Raw genomic sequence first — 17,760 nt, 5'->3', positions numbered from 1 at the left:
ACAACAGGTGCTAATAACGTGTTTCGGCTTAATCCATGGGTTCTAGAAAAATATAAAAAAAAAACTTTTAGTTGCATTTTGCTTGCATTTGCCAGTAGAAGCGAGAAATGAAATTTCTACAAAAATTCGACCTCAAATTTCGTGGTTTGAGAAATAAAGGGAAATCGCCGTTATTGCGCAAATTGGATTTAATGCATGAGAGGTAAGAAGAAGAGTCAAAAGTTCTCATAATATCCTAATTTTTGTTACAGTTCCCTCAAGCAGACTGTTAAGCGAAATTATAGTGACTACATAAGTCGGTTGGAGGCAGAATATGAGGCCAGAAATCATAGACCAAGTAAGGCGGTATTTAATAACAGAATATAGTAAAATAATTTCTCCTCTGTTTTTCGATAGAATATCTGCCTCGTAGTACGAGCGAAAAGTTTAAATACAATGGCAGTTTTCACGAGGCCGTGGGAAAAGTGTTTCTCGTGGCTCAGTTCTTTGCCATGATGCCAGTGAAGGGTATCTCTGGGCCACTTCCTTCGGAATTGTCGTTTGCTTGGCGGAATTGGCGCACCCTCTACTGCCTGCTCTTCATCCTGTCCACACTCACAAGCATAGGATTTACCAGCTACAAAGTCTTCAATGGACTGATTACCTTCAACAACATTGAACCACTTATATTTCGCGGCTGCATTTTATTGGTCTGTGTCAATGCCTTGATGTTGGCTAAAAAGTGGCCCGCCCTGATGATGTATTGGTATGAGGTCGAACAGGACCTTCCGCAGTATCAGACGCAGGTGGAAAAGTCGCGTATGGCCTACACAATTCATATGGTGATGTTTGTGGGCATGATGTTGTCGTTGGGTGAGTTGAAAAAATTATATATGTATATCCAGAGTTCTGGTAGTTTTCCTACTTTAAAATATTCACAGCCGAACATTTGCTGAGCATGATCTCAGCGATAAGTTACTCCAACTATTGCCATAGGACTGACGATCCCATACGTAACTTTTTAACGACGATCAATGATGAGATTTTCTACGTTTTCAACTACTCCGTACCCTTGGCCATGTGGGGCAAAATACAAAATGTTTACTCTACTTTCATTTGGAACTACATGGATATATTTGTGATGATCATAAGCGTGGGACTGGCTGCCAATTTTAGGCAACTGAATGATAATCTGCTCAAGTTCAAGGGCATGGTGAGTGTGTCTAGAATTGGAGTAAAGTTTATATAGGGTATTTTTAGACCCTGTACCCAAAACGGCGAAACAGGCAGAAGGAAGCATTGCAGAGCCCATTATTTACACAAGTATATAAAGAATTTTCCATTGGAACGTCCGTCTGTATGAACACCGAGAACTTTTGAACCACAACAGCTATGGACACCAAACTTGGTGTGTGGACTTGTCGTATCCACATACAAATCAAGTTTATCACGATTCCCATAGATAAGGTTTATCTAATCAGAAGTATAAAACCATTTGCTTATAGTAAATTTTTAAAATATTACCCCAGTATATTAATAATGTTCCACCATATTCCAAAGTGTCATCGAATATATAACTATAATATATAACTGTCATAGCCAAGATTTGTTCGATACAGCTTATTCAAATGGTAACATTCTAGGAATGGAGTTGGGTTCAGGGTATACAAGAATCGAATTTTCACAATTTTAACATTCTACTCGTTCTTCTATAGCACATGCCTCCTACGTATTGGTCCGAACGTCGTATACAATATCGGAATTTATGCACCGTATGCGAGAAACTGGACAATGCCATATCACTAATCACCATGGTGTCCTTCTCCAATAATTTGTACTTCATATGCGTGCAACTGCTCCGCAGTCTCAAGTGCGTGTTTATGATCAATTTTTGGTTCCGCTTAGAGCTAATGGTATTATTTTATAGCACAATGCCTACTGTGACTCATGCCGTCTACTTTTATTTCTCACTAATGTTCCTGATTGGAAGGACCCTGGCCGTTTCACTATATTCGGCGAGTGTGAACGACGAATCTCGCCGTACCCTGCGCTATTTGCGTTGTGTTCCTAAGGAATCCTGGTGTCCGGAGGTCAAGCGTTTTACAGAGGAAGTTAACAGCGACTTTGTGGCTCTCACGGGCATGAAGTTCTTTAATTTGACGCGTAAACTAGTCCTGAGCGTAAGTTGGAAATGGATATGGTGGCTTTATAGATGATTTTACAAAGAATTCGGCTTACAGGTTGCCGGCACAATTGTGACGTATGAGCTGGTCCTTATACAATTCCATGAAGATACAGATCTGTGGGATTGCGACCAAAGTGTATATGCTTAATCGTTTAAATAAGAATACAACTATTGTAAAAAAAATTAATTTTGTAACCAAATTTGCTTAAACTTTAAATTTTATCTGCAATTTTTAAGTAATCTAATAAAGACAGTTTAAGAATCCATTACTGATCCATAGGTACGGATTTTAGAATACGTTAAATACGATACGTTAAATACGATAAAGCTAAGCTGCATTTTTAAATCTGATTCGAATTACTAAAGATCTGGTAGTGAAATTTCAAGTAAATATTTTAAAAATCGGCCCATTCATCAGGTAATTTCGTTTTGTGATTTCTGATTTGATTTCGCGGTCCAGAATCTCGCACGATCAGGCATCTGCTGTGGCTTGAAACCCCAAAAATAAAATAAAATAGCATATAGTAGTTTTGCATTTATATTTTATAAGCAAAAAGGAAACCAACAAAATATCGCTCGTTAATATCAATCGGTTATATGCTTATAGTACGTACATATGTATGTATGTGTTGTTCATGTCGTGTCGCATTCAATACTAAATGTAGAGAGCAAATACATAATCTATATATGTATGTATATGTAAGTATGTATGCGGTTGTGTATATAAATATCAGATGTGTGTGAGTGTGTATATATAATGGTCACTAATTCACAAACTTACAGACTATAGACTTGCTATTTTCGGCGCAGAGTTATTACTTTCTTCACACTTTCTTGTACATAACTACAAAATGACTGGCATGGGGTCAGAGTCAGTTAATTAGTTAGTTTTCGTAATCTACGTAATACGTTATTTTTTGCTGTAGTTGTTTTTGTTGTTGTTGTTGTTGGTATTGGTGCTTTTGGTTGAGAACAATTTAAATATACAATATTTTGTACAAAAGCGTTACACAAAAATTCAGCTAAACATTTTCAATTACTTAACTTTAGTTAATGCTCGTTTCTTTTCTGTTTTTTTCAGTAAAACATATTGATACTACAAAAAACATTCGTAGGTCACATAAAACAAAGACTCTCTGTCGACGGAGACGTTGCGTCGTGTTTTTAAGAGTGCCAAAGAAGGTAACATGTACGGAAGTTTGGTGGTTTCTTGTTGCGTATTTTGTCCCATTTAATTAAGACCAGGCTACAAAAGCCAATATGTATATGTAGATATATGTTACGATTTAATGTTGTTGTTGGTTTGCTTGTTTCTTAATAATGGAGTGCGCTTTTGTTGCAGCTGTTGCGGAAGCTATGTATGCATGTGATAACTGCCATTTATTATAAAAAGCCACTATAAAATGTGTAGATACTATCATAATCATCATCACTACTAACACTACAATTCTTACTGCTGTCAGTAAATACTACAAAAACCTGTTCGATGTTTGCTGAACACGCTGCACTATATCTTCATGATAAAGTTTGTGCGCACATGAAACATGAAACTTGTATATTGCTTCGGCTTGGAGTTGAGCGAAAAATTCGAATCAAAATATATAATGTGGGGAGGATAGACATTCAGAAATATAAAATACATATCACAAAAGTCGAGATCCTAAATTAAATTCATTTGGAAATAGAGCGAGAAATGAAATAAATACGCGATTACATTCAAATAAAGGGGGGATAGGGTAAAGCATTTGTCAAACAAATAGTTAGTGCGAAGGAATGTTAGAATAGAATGCGAGTGTTTGAATGTTTTTGAGGCAAGGAAATTCGGTGATTTTCAAATCCATGCACGTTTGAAGCATTTCCCTCAATGCCGTTTGGCATCGTACTGTTTAACCTTCTCGGGTATAGCAGCCTTTTCGACCACAACATGCGAGCCCAGCTCCTCCAGCGATTTCACGTAAATCAACTTGCGCCAGAATTTTGTGCTGAAATTAGAAAATCTCACTATAATATATTTTACAAATAAATAAAAACAGTTTACTGCAAAATGCAAAACTAATTAAACATCTTTAAACTTGATGCTTAACATTATATACGGATGTTCATTTTGGTTGTTTCTTGGCAAATATCCCCCAATTTTACCCCAACTTTGGGCCGAATTTTATTTTATTTATACTATTTATCTTTTCCTCTATTTGGATTCAATGCAATGTTTTGACATTTTAATACGGTTTTCTTAAAAAGAGCTTTTCACTTTTAAAATTACAAAATATATTAAAATTTGTTTTATCTATCAAATTAAAGTTTATTTCTAAGCGATGTGTGTAGCATCTTCCGTAAAGATTTTGACACAAAAGTTGGCTTGCATTTTTATAAATGTATAAACATTTTATAGTATTTATTTACCACCAATATAAGCCTATTTATCTACTCTTTCTTGCAAATGATCTCATTATATTTGTTTGCAATTGATGAGAATGTTATCTGAGCTGCAGCCAAATACCATTTAGTAGCTCACCTGACAAATGGACGCGCCATCCACACCAAAGATTTGATCCAGAATGTTGGATGCACCAAATACATGTGCTTCAGACTCTTGCGCAGTCGACGGTCGAGCAATTGATAGCATCTAAAGCCGAATTAATAGATTAATTGATGGGGTATCGAAGGCTATCTCCCACTTACCGCTTCAGCCATGGAAAGGGCGGCACATTGCGCCTGTTGGAACCACCATGCAGATATATTAAGACATAATCATCGGTTACGAGCTGTTCCAACGTCTTCACCACATACAGAAACAGGTTGTCCATGACGTAGCTGTAGTCAGCACGCGATCTGTCCGGGAGGTGGCAGGCGCAGAATATGACAATAGCATTCTGACCACCAGCCTTCAAATAGCCGCCATGCGAGAGCACACGCTTATACGGCTCAATCACACGCATGTCAATCTCCCGGGTGCGTCCATCGGGCAACGTTATCTTTTGCCAATTGCGTGAGTCACGTCTCTCCTCGTCGGCCGTGTATTGGGGCAGGGCTGTCGTCGCTGCGACATTGCACGATCCCAGCGGCGTGGGAGTTGTGGTCAAGCCGAAGTCGTCCAAATCATCGTCGTTGTCGGGCAATAATTCGGGACCTTCACAATCGTCATCGTCGTCTTCACCATCTAAGCCATCAATGAGCGAACTCGATGGGCTAAGCGAGGCCAGATTGTGCTCGATGTCTTCGTCATCGTCAAAGCTGTGATTCGATATGGAGTCCAAGCTAGAGATGTCCTCACAGCCGGGCACTCCAGAGCCTGGCACAAAACGTTTTGTTTTGCGCATCGTCTTATTGGTGGTGGCATTGGGCAGCAGCGAGACCGATTGAAAATTTGACTCCACAGCCGCTAAATACTGTGAGACATCGGCGTCGGACTCACTGCTTAACAAATCCGGACTGCTGGCACGCAGTAAACTCACTTTGGCATCCTGTGGCTTGGCGCGCATAAGCTGTTGCTGTTGTTGTAGTTTTGGTTGGTGCTGCTGTTGATTGAGATTATTGCGTGCCTGCACAGTCTCCACCAACGAGGGCACCAGCGGCTGATGCTCTGTGCGTGGCACTACATCCGGAAAATTTTTGCATTTGCTTTGAAACGGCTCCGAATCGGAGTCGGTGTTCGTTGGCGACATCAGTGGATGGCTGTTAGCCAGGGTGCGCTCAATTATTTGTCGTTGTGGCATGGTTTCAAGTTGGAGCAGCTCTGGTCGTATTAATCGATTGTCCAGTGCTGCGCTCGTTGTTGCCGCTGCCTTACTTTCATTTCCCTGCTCACCCGCCTCCACCTCCTCAATTATATCCTGTATTTGCTCGTTATGAACAACATAGGATTTGTTTGGCGTTGTGGCGTGTTCGTCGGCCACTGGCGAAACGCCCGTCGAGTCTGTGGGTGTCTCTGAGATGTCCATTTTGCTCTCCGAATGCGGAGATTCCTCATAAAGCAAACTGCAAGCGTCATCATCGATTAGTCATACACTTTGTATATTCGTTTCCGCATTTGGACTAAACTCACCTCATTGCTGCTTGTCAAATGTTTAAGCTTTTTATTAGCAGTTTGCAGTTGCTGTCTGTGCTGGTGGCCTAATCATTTATGTATTTGGCGCATCCGCAACTGCGAAGATCCTTAATCGTCCTGTATTGGTATTTTCTCAATTTTCTCAATTTTTTCCAAACTGCTTTACACCCACTTCATTTATTTGCTAACTGCTAATTACTGGCAAGTGAAAATAGTAAGCTCATTTCCGTGCTATCGTTGTAATTTATAAATAATATTATTAAATTCAGCTATTGTTGCAGCCAAAACAGACACAGCCACTACAAAATAAATACCAAAACTACAGTAAGGACTGTCGTGGTCAGACGCTCGAATTCTGTTAGCGGCGTATGCACAAAAACTTCCGTAAACACAGTTCTTTGTTTTACTTTTCTTAATTTAATTGATTGATCACAGTTGCAGTCAATACATTTATCAATTCTCAACAATTTGCAAATAATTTGCTTGCCTGTCCGTCGTTTTAGTATTAAAATGCAAATACAGCGCTGCCAGATCGGTTGTGCATGTCGACTATTTGCGATACATCGATAAAATGCAGTGTTTCCCAAATTTTAATGCGACGCAAACACAATTTCGTGATACAGCTTATTTGTACAATTGTTTGCAAAAATAAGCTATGGAAGTTGCGCAAGTAATTCCTGCACCTGCTAATAATGCCGCGCTGGCAAATATAAAGAGTCCAGCAACCCCGAGCACGCCTTCCACGCTGTCGATCAGCTCGAGCGTAGTAGGCCTTGCCTCACCAGCTTCGGCAGCTGCGCCAGTTCTTGTGTCAGCAGCTCCTTCGCTTGCTACAACCAGATCGTCAAGTGTGCAGAATTCGCCAAACCCCGTACTTAAAAATTTGCCTATCGAGCTGCAAAACGACCAAAAGCGTAGAAGGTTAGAAAATTTACAGTTGTATAATTTTTCCTTGCATTAATTATGGTTACACTTTTTCTCAAATCTAGCTCTTCGCGCTCCATAAAACGCAAGCGTTTCGACGACGAAATTGTAGAATATAGCCTGATTCAACAGAACCGTGGCGGTGGCGACCTAAACCGTGGCAGCAGACCGCGCACCACATCACAAAACTACGCTGGAAGTCTGGGATCGTCGCTGCCAACATTGCTTCAAGGAAACAGTCTTGTCTCTTCCACAACTGCCGCCTCTGTCGCTGCTCCGGAAACACCTAAAACGCCCGCTTCCATAGACACTGCGCCCGGTACCCCTGCTTCAATTGCTTCGCTAAGCGCCGCAGCACCGTCTACACCTCTCGTAGCTCAGCCCGCAACGCAGTTACCAGTCGCTGTGCCCGCGCCGCCAGTTATGGAACGTGCCCCGGCCACAGAGCGTCGCGCACGTCCCTCGCGGCCGACCAACAACAAACGTCCACGTCGCAATGGTCGTCCCTTGGGCCAAATTGCCACCAAGGATTTGGGTCGCTGGAAGCCCATCGATGATCTCGCCCTCATCATAGGCATTCAGCAGACCAATGATTTGCGCATGATTCATCGCGGCGTAAAGTTCTCCTGCAAATTTACGCTGCAGGAATTGCAGCAACGTTGGTATGCACTGCTCTATGAGCCAGCTGTATCACGCATTGCCGTCTCCGCCATGCGCAATCTGCATCCCGAACTAATAGAATCGGTACAGCGCAAGGCATTGTATAGTACGCAAGAGGAGGAACTTTTGGGCACCATCAAAAGCGTAAGCATTGCAGCACAAATACGCTAGTTTTGTAACTTCATTATTTTTAACATGTTCGCAGACTGAAACGCCCAAGATGGAACAATTCCAGGAGTTGCTGGAAAAGAATGCAGCTGTTTTTTATTGTGCACGCACTGCCAAATCTCTGCACAATCACTGGCTGCTGCTGAAGCAGTATAATCTGCTGCCCGATCAGAGCATTCGCTCTCTGCAGACTACAGACCAGCCATTAAGCTTTTCCGATGCGGAGGATCAAATTTTCGATCATGATTTGCACGACCAGCACGACGAGGCTTTGGAAATAGAACTAACATTGGCGGATCGACGTAACAAGCGTGACATACGGCTGCTGGAGAACGAATTGTCACGCTGGGGTGTGCTCGTTGACTCCGTCTTGGGCCCCACTACAGCCACCGAGTTTGATAATCAAACTCTGGCTTGTCTATGCGGTCGTCATGTGCGCTATTTAATGCGCTCCAAAGAGATTACTTTCGGACGCGATGCTAAGGATTGTGTGGTGGATGTAGATTTGTCGCTGGAGGGACCCGCGGCCAAAATATCGCGACGTCAAGGTACCATTAAGTTGCGCAGCAATGGTGACTTCTTCATTGCCAACGAAGGCAAACGCGCCATCTTCATTGACGGCACTCCGTTGCTGACGGGCAGCAAGACCCGTCTCGCGAACAACTGCACCGTTGAGATGTCCGGACTGCGTTTCACTTTCCTGGTGAACTATGAGCTCATTAACGCCATACGACAGGAGAGCGCTAAAACATCGAATCCTTTGAATTAACTTAGCATTAGGTTAGGCCTGGAATGGCAATACATTGTAATTGTGAACGTGTTGCCGCCACAGCTGCGCTCTTAATCAAGGTCACATGTAATGTATTTCATTCTTAATGAAACAAGTTCTTGAAAGATAAATATACAACACATAGATATGTACATTTGTGTGTATGACTGTCTATTTCGGTGTCGCCCACATTAGCAGCGTTCTGGCTTGTATAAATAAACTCCTACACTGCGAAACGGAAGCGAGCAACAAGTTTGCAATCAATTGAACGCCCAAACTCTGTTTCGAAAGTTTCTAATGCGATATTTCTTTATGGCCTCTACTCGTAACACAAATTGTAGCAGGATCTTAAGTTTGCGGTCAGCCTACATGGTTGACGGCGGATTATGACCACAAATCTCCCACGCCTCAGACTGTTGTCAACGACCAATCTTAGCTTGCCTCAAGCCAGAACGAAACCAAAAAGTATCTGATCATAAACAATACTATTTGCATAGAAAAACAAGCAGAAAAACGACGACAAACTTCTATGGCGCATTTGGGAATTTCTGACTAAGAAGCACAATAAAACTCGATTGTTTCAGCCCTGCTGCCACAAATGTGTGTATTGTTGATGTTTTGTTGTTGTTTGTTCGAAATGTGCAATTTGTATTGTGAGCTTTTCGTTTGTTCTTACAACTCAAATGGTGCGAAAGCATGTGTGTACTTTTTGCTTGGTTTAATTATTTTAGTTGATATTATATGTATGTACGTACAAATATGAATAATGTGACTAACGAGCTGTGTCATGGTTGTGTTTAATTAGCAGACAGCATTTGTTTTGTTTAATTAACTATAAAAGCAGTGAAAATATTTCACACCCTACATGCCTTGTTTCATTTAATTTTTAAAATGTACAAATAATATTTTATTCTAATTAGAATTTGAACCAAATCAATCAAATATAAATCAATCAACATTATCAAATCTCTGGAAATAAATATATATATTTCACTGATCAGTTATTTAATCTTCATGAGAAAATTCGTTATACGCTAATGCTGAAAAATTTAAGAATTATAAAATAAATAATAATAATGATAAATAATTCTGTTTTTCTAACTCTTAAAATTATAAGAACTTAACAGCAGACATACACACCTTTTTATACCCTGTACCCAAAGGGTACAAGGGTATATTAGTTTTGTGCGAGTGCACATGGAACACACAGAAGGAGGCTTGGTAGACCCCACAAAGTATATATATTCTTGATCAGCATGACAAGCCGAGTCGATATAGCCATGTCCGTCTGTCCGTCTGTCCGTCTGTCCGTCTGTCTGTCTGTCTGTCTGTCTGTATGAACGCAAGGATCTCCGAAAGTATAAGAGCTAGAATAACCAAACTTGGTATACAGATTCTCCTGAGACCGAGAAAGGACGAGTTTGTTCATTTTTTCTGATCCACCCCCCCACTCCCCCCCTATTAACGATTTTCTATAACTCCCGTAATTCTTGGAATTTTGAACTAAAATTTGGTAGACACATCCAGTTAGTAATTGTATATCCGTATACCAAGTTTCATTATGATAGAATGATCGGAAAGAAAGTTATAGCCATATAACCAGGCCCAATGCACACATACATACATATGTACAAGTACACAAACACGCTTAAGGCACGATTCTGATGTAAATGTAAATGTATCTATGCATGCATGGAATATTTAGTTAATTAATTAAATTAATTTAGTTAATTAATTAAATTAATTTAGTTAATTAATTAAATTAATTAATTAAATTAATTAATTTAATTAAATTAATTAATTAATTTAATTAAATTAATTTAATTACTTTTTTGTGGGGTGGTACAGGGTATTTAAGAGTTGAGCCTGCTCGACTTTAGCATTCCTTTCTTGTTTAACTAAAGATGCTTCTAATTTTTGATCAAAATTGCTGATATGGTCGAGGTGTCGTAAAAGACAATAAAAATCTTGATTGGCGCCTTCAAATGTATTAGAAGTGAATAATAATAATTCAATTTTTAATATGCAACTGCGCTTTGATTATTTTCCCTGGTGTGGATAAACTGAATATAATTTTACGATATGGCTAACGGGTCTATTAAATGACTTCTGTTCTCATCAGCGCGGTTGAAAATAACAAGTCTAAAACGGCACAGCTAGGCTATTATCTACTAATTTTTGATCTCTTTAAAATGTTCTTTGTTGTGTATAGTATGGAAGACCGTGGCTCCCCAGAGTGTGTTGACCCATATATTCGGGTAATTAAGACTATCTTTATGTGACATTAGTGTAAATGAGACAAATGATTGCACACATTAAGTTCCAATACAAAAAGGCATAAAAATGAATGTCAAAATTTACAATTTTGGGATTTAATTCGAATAATGATCTACATTTTCAGTTTTTAAGTCACTTCTAAAGCTTTCCGAATAAATAGTAATGACAAACTGCACAGTTTTGGGATAGAAGTTGAAATGGTTTTCATTTAAAAACAAATCTATGTACATATACATATGTAATTATTATAAACTACAGAAAAGTATTTTGTTTTTTGATAACATTTTTGTATATATTGAGAATATATTCCATAAATTTCCTAAAATTCTTTAATTTAAAAATATTTCCAGAAAAAAATGTATGATTTGTTTTAAATAAATTAAAATAATATACATATTCCTGAAATGTAAAAAAACACACCAAATAAAATAATATTTTCAAAAAAAAGTCGTTTAAAGACCTTATAATATGGTATATTGTTTTTCATTTCGAGAATTTTTTTGATTTAAATTTGATTTTGTTCTTTGTTAAAGCTGTTTCTAATTTGAAGTGAAAAAATTATTTTGATAAATTAAAGAATATGTTTTTAAAGTACAAGAGTCAATAAAATATTTATATTTTTCAAATTTTGTTTTATTTTTGTTCGACAAAGATGATTAATTATGAATAAACGTTTTATAGTTAATTAAAACAATGATTTTAAATGGAAACGTACTTGAAAAAAATAGAACGCATTCTTTTACTATATTCCTTATGGAGCTACTCTTCATTACCATTGAGGTGAAATAGAATCGATCGATTTTTGATTTAATTAATAGCGAAAAGTTATTTAAAATTGAATGTAAACTAAAAACATTAATCCATTTTAGGCGATTATGTTGCTCAATTCGAAAACTCATGGTCGCTTAGTTTTAAAATTCTTGTTATTTGCGTTTCTCAGACTGTTCTATTTGATCGCATCGTTATTAATCAAGCGTTTACTAATCACATTGTTAATAATGCCACTGTATTCGCTAACTGACAGCACTATCAGTTAATAAAAGGCTTCTAAGCCCATTTTAAATCGTTGCTAATTGTAACAAATTGCGCATCATTAATAAAATTAGTCAGGAGATTGGAAAATTTGAAACGGCCACGACCCAAACGGTTTAACAATAAACTTACATATCTTTACAAGAAACTGCAACAAATTGCCTTCGCGGGGCTGATTGGCTGACTGGCCTTTCAAGCATAATTAATTAATATGGCTGGCAAACAGACAAAGGGCAGATAAGTGATGAGACATAATACATATACTTAAGAATTGGTTATACAAGTAGTATAAACAAAACTAAACTCAGAATAGAAACAGCCTAGGCAGGGCAGCAGCAGCAGAAGCAGAAGCGGTTGCGGCTTAAGAATAAAAAGAAAGTTCGATGACTTTGTAGAGTCGAAAGAAATGGCCTTTCTTTCGGCCTTATGAAGTCGCCACCTCGACGGGATTAATTTTAGTTGTTGACACTATAAACTAATAAGCTGCTGGTTGTTGGTGGTTGGTGGTTCTGGTGCTGGTGGTGGTTCGTTGCTGAAACGCCTCAAGAACGAGACGCTGGCGGCGATGGCGCATTGCAAGCATATTAATATATAATTAATTGTTGTCACTGTCTATAAAAAGTCCATTTATTTTTGCTAGAAATTTATAGATGGAATTTTCTCTCTCTCTCTCTCTGTCTGTCTTTCTGTTCCCCCAACTTTATCGAATGCTTCCACCTGCCCCAACGTTGATTTGTGTGCATTTTTTTGTGCCAACTGCTGGAGCTTGTTGAATGCTTTCTTTTTGGCCAGATCCAATGGATCGCTGGTTGCTGTTGCCAGAACTAATGAAGCTTGCCTTTGTCTTCTCTGGGCGTTGCTATTGTTGTTGTTGTTGTTGTTATTACATATATATTATAGATTTTTGGGTTTTGTGCAGTTCAGCGAACTTTTGTTGTTGCGATTTTTGGCGATGTCGCAACGGCTAAAATTAGTTAAAAATTGTTATTCGAAATGTTTTCGTAGCTGCCTGGCTATTCTTTATTTGCTCTATGCCTTTTATACTATTAGCGTAGGTCATGCGTCTCTTTTTTTTGTTATTTGTATTAACAGTTTGTTGTTATTTATATTTTGTGCGCTGCTTTTTTCGGCCAAATTGGAGCGCAGCTTTGCGTGGGGGTCTCAGCCGAAAACTTTCACAGTCGGCTCTCTAGATGACAAGCCATGTCGCATGAGGTCATGTGGCTGTGAAAATAGAAAATAAAACCTGGCCAAGTGTAAAAAGTCAACAAGCTGGAGTAGGGGCTGTGAATTACATAAAACAAAAGGTGTCACATCTAAATAAAAATCGTAATCACGTTTGCCTTAACACTGTTAGAGGGCATGCAACAATTTGCCAAAAATCCGATGAATGAATGAAAACAAAAAGCACGCATTACCACTCGAAGTACTCAAGAGTTATTCACGAGTGTCCATCACAAGTGCTACATAGATGCCTATATATAATATCTACATACTTACATGTGTACATATGTACATACATAGGTATGCACATATTTGTAGTTGTAACAATGAACCAACTTGGCCGCAGGCGCTTTTATTTCCTCTATTTCGCACGGACTTTTAAGTATGTACAGTGCGTGTCATAATTGCACGTACGCATGCAGATTATACAATACATATTTATTATTATTAATAACAATGCACACTACCACTTAGTCTGTCAGTGCTGTTGTTGCTATTCGATTGTTATTAATTTTGCTAATCGCGTTGCCATCAGTTTAATTTGCGATTGTCAATTGTTGACGCCAATTCCAAGCATTTCTATTCCCCAGTAGTGGGCTGAATTGTCATACTAAGTGGATAAAATACACGTAGAAAAACTAATTAGTTGAAGGAAGTGTATTAATAAGCTAAAATAGTTACCGTCTTTTATGTTTGTTGGAACTAAATAACATTACTTCACACAGAACCCCCTTTAGTAGTATGAAAATGAAAATTTTGAATTTTTAAATGGAATTAGCGCCATAAACTTACATTAGGAAGTACCAAAAAGCAAGTTTGTTTATCGATTTCAAATGCTTCAAGAAATGTTAAAATCTTAAAAGAAAAAATTATTTAATAGAAAATATACAGAAATTAAATAGTTATATTATTTAAAAATTATATTTAGATTCTTGTGTGTGTCATTTAAAAAAGTTTTTTTTTCATTTATTATTTTAGCTTAAGAATGTCTACCATTCCTTAATTAGTATTCCCTTTATAGAAGCTATTACTGATATGATATATATGATATTATTAAACTTTATTGTAGCCATCTCTTATCGTACTCATAACTCCATATTGACAACAATAAATCAGACAGATTGTAAAATTTTATTACACACAGAAGAACTAATTAATTAAGATTGCACAATTTAATCGACTACATTTTTTATACAAAAACATCAGGGATAGTTACTTAATTGCGCTTACCAGCGACTAAATCGAAACTCAAAACTACATGATTAATTTATAAGCATTTTATTTCCTAATAAGATTAACCCAATTTCGTGACATTAAGGTACAAATAAGTTGATCGCAGACTGTTTAGGAATTTTCTAATTATTGTTGGCCCAGTTTTGAGAGATGCTGATCATTGCTTACATTTTTTGCAGCATTTCTTCTTCGAGATATTGGATTGGGCACACTGTACAGTGCGGGTGGGTGGATGTGGTTGTGGTTGTGGGTGGTGCTGTGAGGTACGGTGCGGTAGGGTGGTTTGTCAGATTTGACAATGAGTGACATTTTTAGACAGAATGCGTCATGCGTGTGTGCAATACATGGGGAATATTTAAATTTTGTATGTAACGCATAAATTTACGAGCGTGTGTGCTGTTGTATTTGTTCCGTGTTTTGTTTTACCTTTAATCGAACGCACAGTGGGTCGTCGAGCTGTGCGCTGCATATGAAATGAGTCTATGATGGAAACTATTGGTGAATTGAATTTGTTGGTCGGCTGGGTAGCTAGGTTTTAGTTGAATTTATGGAACAACTTCGTGAGCAATGTCTTAAGTGTGTGATTTATGTATGAAAATGCGAAAAAGTTTTTGTAAATTTGTTATTTTGATATACGACCTGGGGCGATACACAGTGACGTCATTGTGCGTTACCCACACAGCATTGACAAAATGGAAATAGGCGCAACCGATATAGCAATTCAAAGTGCATTAATTGCGGACTCCATTGATAGCATAGCGCCGGCACCCGATGGCGACAGGTTCGACAGCCTCCGCCTGCGCAGACAATTGGAGCTTTGCGGCCTTGAAATGACGGCGTCTGTGACGCCGCGCCGGGCCATTAGACCCCAACAAACGACTGTCAGTCACCCACGCACCTATGCCAGCAGCAGCAGCAACAACAACAACAATGACACCGAGCGCTCTGCTTTTATGCTGCGGCGCCAAAAAATAAACAGAAAAAGCAAAAAAAATATCAAAGCACGTTCAATTCGCAACTCCACTTTGGGGCTTAGCGAGGCTCGAGCTCGAGTTGATATCGAAATCTGTTTGCCATCGACAAATATTGTAATTACAACTTTGATTTTTTAATTAAATCAAGCCAGCACCAACAGATTTATAAATACATACGAGGCATATGCCTCGCATAGTTTTATGGTGCGATATTTTGGCTTTTTGCACAACTGGTGTGGGCAACATAATTTTTTATTATTTATTTACTTTTCTAATACTCTCTGCGTTTTATTGATTGTTGTATCCATAGATTGGCATTTTTCTATGCCTATTTTATTATTGCTGGAGCTCTTGATATTGTATTATTTAGCACTCAGCTATGAGTGTTAGTTCTTGTGCTGTTGGCCTTGAAGAGTTGAATTTAAACTAAACTACATATTTTAAGAGTTGGCATTGAAGTTATTAGAGCTCGTAAGTTGAACTAAGAAGTATGGGAACGAACATCTTTAACTTATTGATTGCACTTGCAAATTTGAATCAATATTAAAGAGGGATGAATATAAGTAGTATTATATGGGTAAATACAGCTATTCACGACTGCTTCAAATTATTGAAAATATACGGAAATAAAAGAAATCCTTTCTGACCACAAAATTGGGTATACAGGCGGGTCATTGTCCGACTTTGCTGCATCATTCAGTCGCATATATCGGTACAAAAATGAATGCTTCAGTTTTTTTGAATAGTCTTCCACGCCTGGTTCGATTGATAGCTGGCTCTTTATACCGAAACCAAGGATGAAGTATTGTGGCGTGAGATAAGATTGAACGAGATCTTCCTTATTGCTTTTACAGCGTTGTTTCCTTATCAATAAGCATTTCTCCGGCCGTGACATTGAGAGTCCTCCGAAATGTGGGCTTCTGGGAGGAATAAATCAGAAGTCGATGCCTTAGTAACTATATATGGTTTCCTGAAGTTCACTTAGCTCCTGACATTTTCACAATAAGGTGGTGGAAGATTTTCTATATTCTCAGCAAACTGCAGTTAACTTTATAGCAAAATAAAAAAATAATAATAAAAAACACCTCTCATCATAAGCGAATTTATATTCAATTAAATTTTCCTAATAAGGGATAAACAATTATTTCTCTTATAAATTCGATTTACCGATTTTCTTAATGTAAAGATCAAACCTGCGATCTTGAATTAAAACTGTAAACCGAAATCCTGCTCTACTTATGAGCTTGTAGATTGTTTTTGAATATATGTACAAGTATATTTAATATCTTAATAAAAAAAAACTTTCCATCATGATTTTTATTGAAATTTTCAAAATATTTCCATTCAACTTTTAAAGTTTCTATTTGAGAGAAATATAAATTTCTCTGAACTCTAATTTAATACAGAAACATGTTTTTATTAGTAATAATAATATTTGTTATATTAATATTAATGCCTATTGATATCAAATCCTTACCTTTCTAACTATTAATTAAAGGCCAACTCATATAATTGGTTATTAATCACATTTAATCATTACTAATATGCCTCAGAGGACTTAAATGCCTCACTTTAATTAGAAGATTAGAACTACACATACATATATGCACTATATATGTGTGGTTCATATCAGCCGAGCTAAAATCTTAACGATAAAGAGGGGAATCGGCGTATATTTTTTTCAACATTCATATTTTTGCATGATATAGACTTTGGCATTTAACTTTTGTAATTACACATTTATAATTATATGTACTGTTTGACTTCTTTATCTTTTCTATGATGTAATCGTGGGCACTCCCCTCCCCCTATTTAGCTGGCAACCATTTTCAGTTAACAGACACAATTAATCTTCAATTTCAATTTTTGGCATGCGACAATTGTTGGTGGGTGGGTGTTCCAATCCCAATTCCACAAGCCGCTTAGTTGCCAAAAGTGCCTTTAAAGTAGATTAGTTCTGGCAACAATTTGTTCAAAAACAACAACAAAAGCAAACAAAAAACAAAGAGCGAGACGCGCAAACATTACACAGCTGCTCTTTGGAATCCGATACCTTAACGAACCGAATTGAAACGAAACGAAACGAAGCCACAGCCCAGCTGTAAGCTGTAAGCTTAGCTGCCACAGTCGCAGTCGCAGTCACAGTCGCTGCCGTCGTTGCCGTTGCCGTTGCCGCTGCCGTTGATGATTTGAATTTGAAGTTTTTAAACTGTAAACTAAAGGCGTCGCGATTTTAGTGGCAAGCGAGCCAGCGACAAAGACGGACGTGCGATTCGGACTGCGTAAC

The 17,760-nt window shown here is 38.0% G+C and overlaps 3 protein-coding genes across 3 annotated transcripts; 2 read left to right on the top strand and 1 right to left on the bottom strand.

Annotated features, from left to right (window-relative positions):
• Positions 1-107: 107 nt before the first annotated feature.
• LOC115623288 (gustatory receptor for sugar taste 64f) lies at positions 108-2,312 on the top strand. Its single transcript, XM_030517572.1, has 7 exons — positions 108-202; positions 252-337; positions 397-852; positions 921-1,192; positions 1,695-1,849; positions 1,907-2,159; positions 2,220-2,312. Exons 1-7 carry the CDS (start codon positions 108-110, stop codon positions 2,310-2,312), a joined length of 1,410 nt encoding a protein of 469 aa, XP_030373432.1.
• Positions 2,313-2,801: 489 nt separating this feature from the next.
• LOC115622787 (caytaxin) lies at positions 2,802-6,895 on the bottom strand. The gene is made up of 4 exons (XM_030516847.1): positions 6,210-6,895; positions 4,847-6,142; positions 4,680-4,790; positions 2,802-4,146 (listed from the first exon to the last, which is right to left on the bottom strand). Exons 1-4 carry the CDS (start codon positions 6,212-6,214, stop codon positions 4,026-4,028), a joined length of 1,533 nt encoding a protein of 510 aa, XP_030372707.1. The 5' UTR covers positions 6,215-6,895; the 3' UTR covers positions 2,802-4,025.
• On the top strand, positions 6,805-8,885 carry LOC115622786 (microspherule protein 1). Its single transcript, XM_030516846.1, has 3 exons — positions 6,805-7,133; positions 7,202-7,940; positions 8,002-8,885. The coding sequence occupies exons 1-3, from the start codon at positions 6,868-6,870 to the stop codon at positions 8,731-8,733; spliced, it is 1,737 nt and encodes a 578-aa protein (XP_030372706.1). The 5' UTR covers positions 6,805-6,867; the 3' UTR covers positions 8,734-8,885.
• Positions 8,886-17,760: the final 8,875 nt, after the last annotated feature.

The sequence above is a fragment of the Scaptodrosophila lebanonensis genome, unplaced genomic scaffold (assembly GCF_003285725.1).
Source record: "Scaptodrosophila lebanonensis strain 11010-0011.00,11010-0021.00 unplaced genomic scaffold, SlebRS2 tig00000043-arrow-pilon, whole genome shotgun sequence".
NCBI classification, from domain to species: Eukaryota; Metazoa; Arthropoda; class Insecta; order Diptera; family Drosophilidae; genus Scaptodrosophila; species Scaptodrosophila lebanonensis.
The sequence above is the reverse complement of the archived record's forward strand: the minus strand, read 5'-3'. Positions and strand labels throughout refer to the sequence as shown.

Excerpts from the sequence above, each read along its gene's own strand:
- LOC115623288 (XM_030517572.1), top strand. The coding sequence starts at position 108 with ATGAAATTTCTACAAAAATTCGACCTCAAATTTCGTGGTTTGAGAAAT. Across the intron at positions 853-920 it reads GGGCATGATGTTGTCGTTGG|CCGAACATTTGCTGAGCATG; the intron begins GTGAGTTGAAAA and ends AAATATTCACAG. Across the intron at positions 1,850-1,906 it reads CAACTGCTCCGCAGTCTCAA|CACAATGCCTACTGTGACTC; the intron begins GTGCGTGTTTAT and ends ATTATTTTATAG.
- LOC115622787 (XM_030516847.1), bottom strand. Across the intron at positions 4,791-4,846 it reads CCCTTTCCATGGCTGAAGCG|ATGCTATCAATTGCTCGACC; the intron begins GTAAGTGGGAGA and ends ATTCGGCTTTAG. Across the intron at positions 4,147-4,679 it reads ATGGCGCGTCCATTTGTCAG|CACAAAATTCTGGCGCAAGT; the intron begins GTGAGCTACTAA and ends TTCTAATTTCAG.
- LOC115622786 (XM_030516846.1), top strand. The coding sequence starts at position 6,868 with ATGGAAGTTGCGCAAGTAATTCCTGCACCTGCTAATAATGCCGCGCTG. Across the intron at positions 7,134-7,201 it reads AACGACCAAAAGCGTAGAAG|CTCTTCGCGCTCCATAAAAC; the intron begins GTTAGAAAATTT and ends TCTCAAATCTAG. Across the intron at positions 7,941-8,001 it reads TTTTGGGCACCATCAAAAGC|ACTGAAACGCCCAAGATGGA; the intron begins GTAAGCATTGCA and ends ACATGTTCGCAG.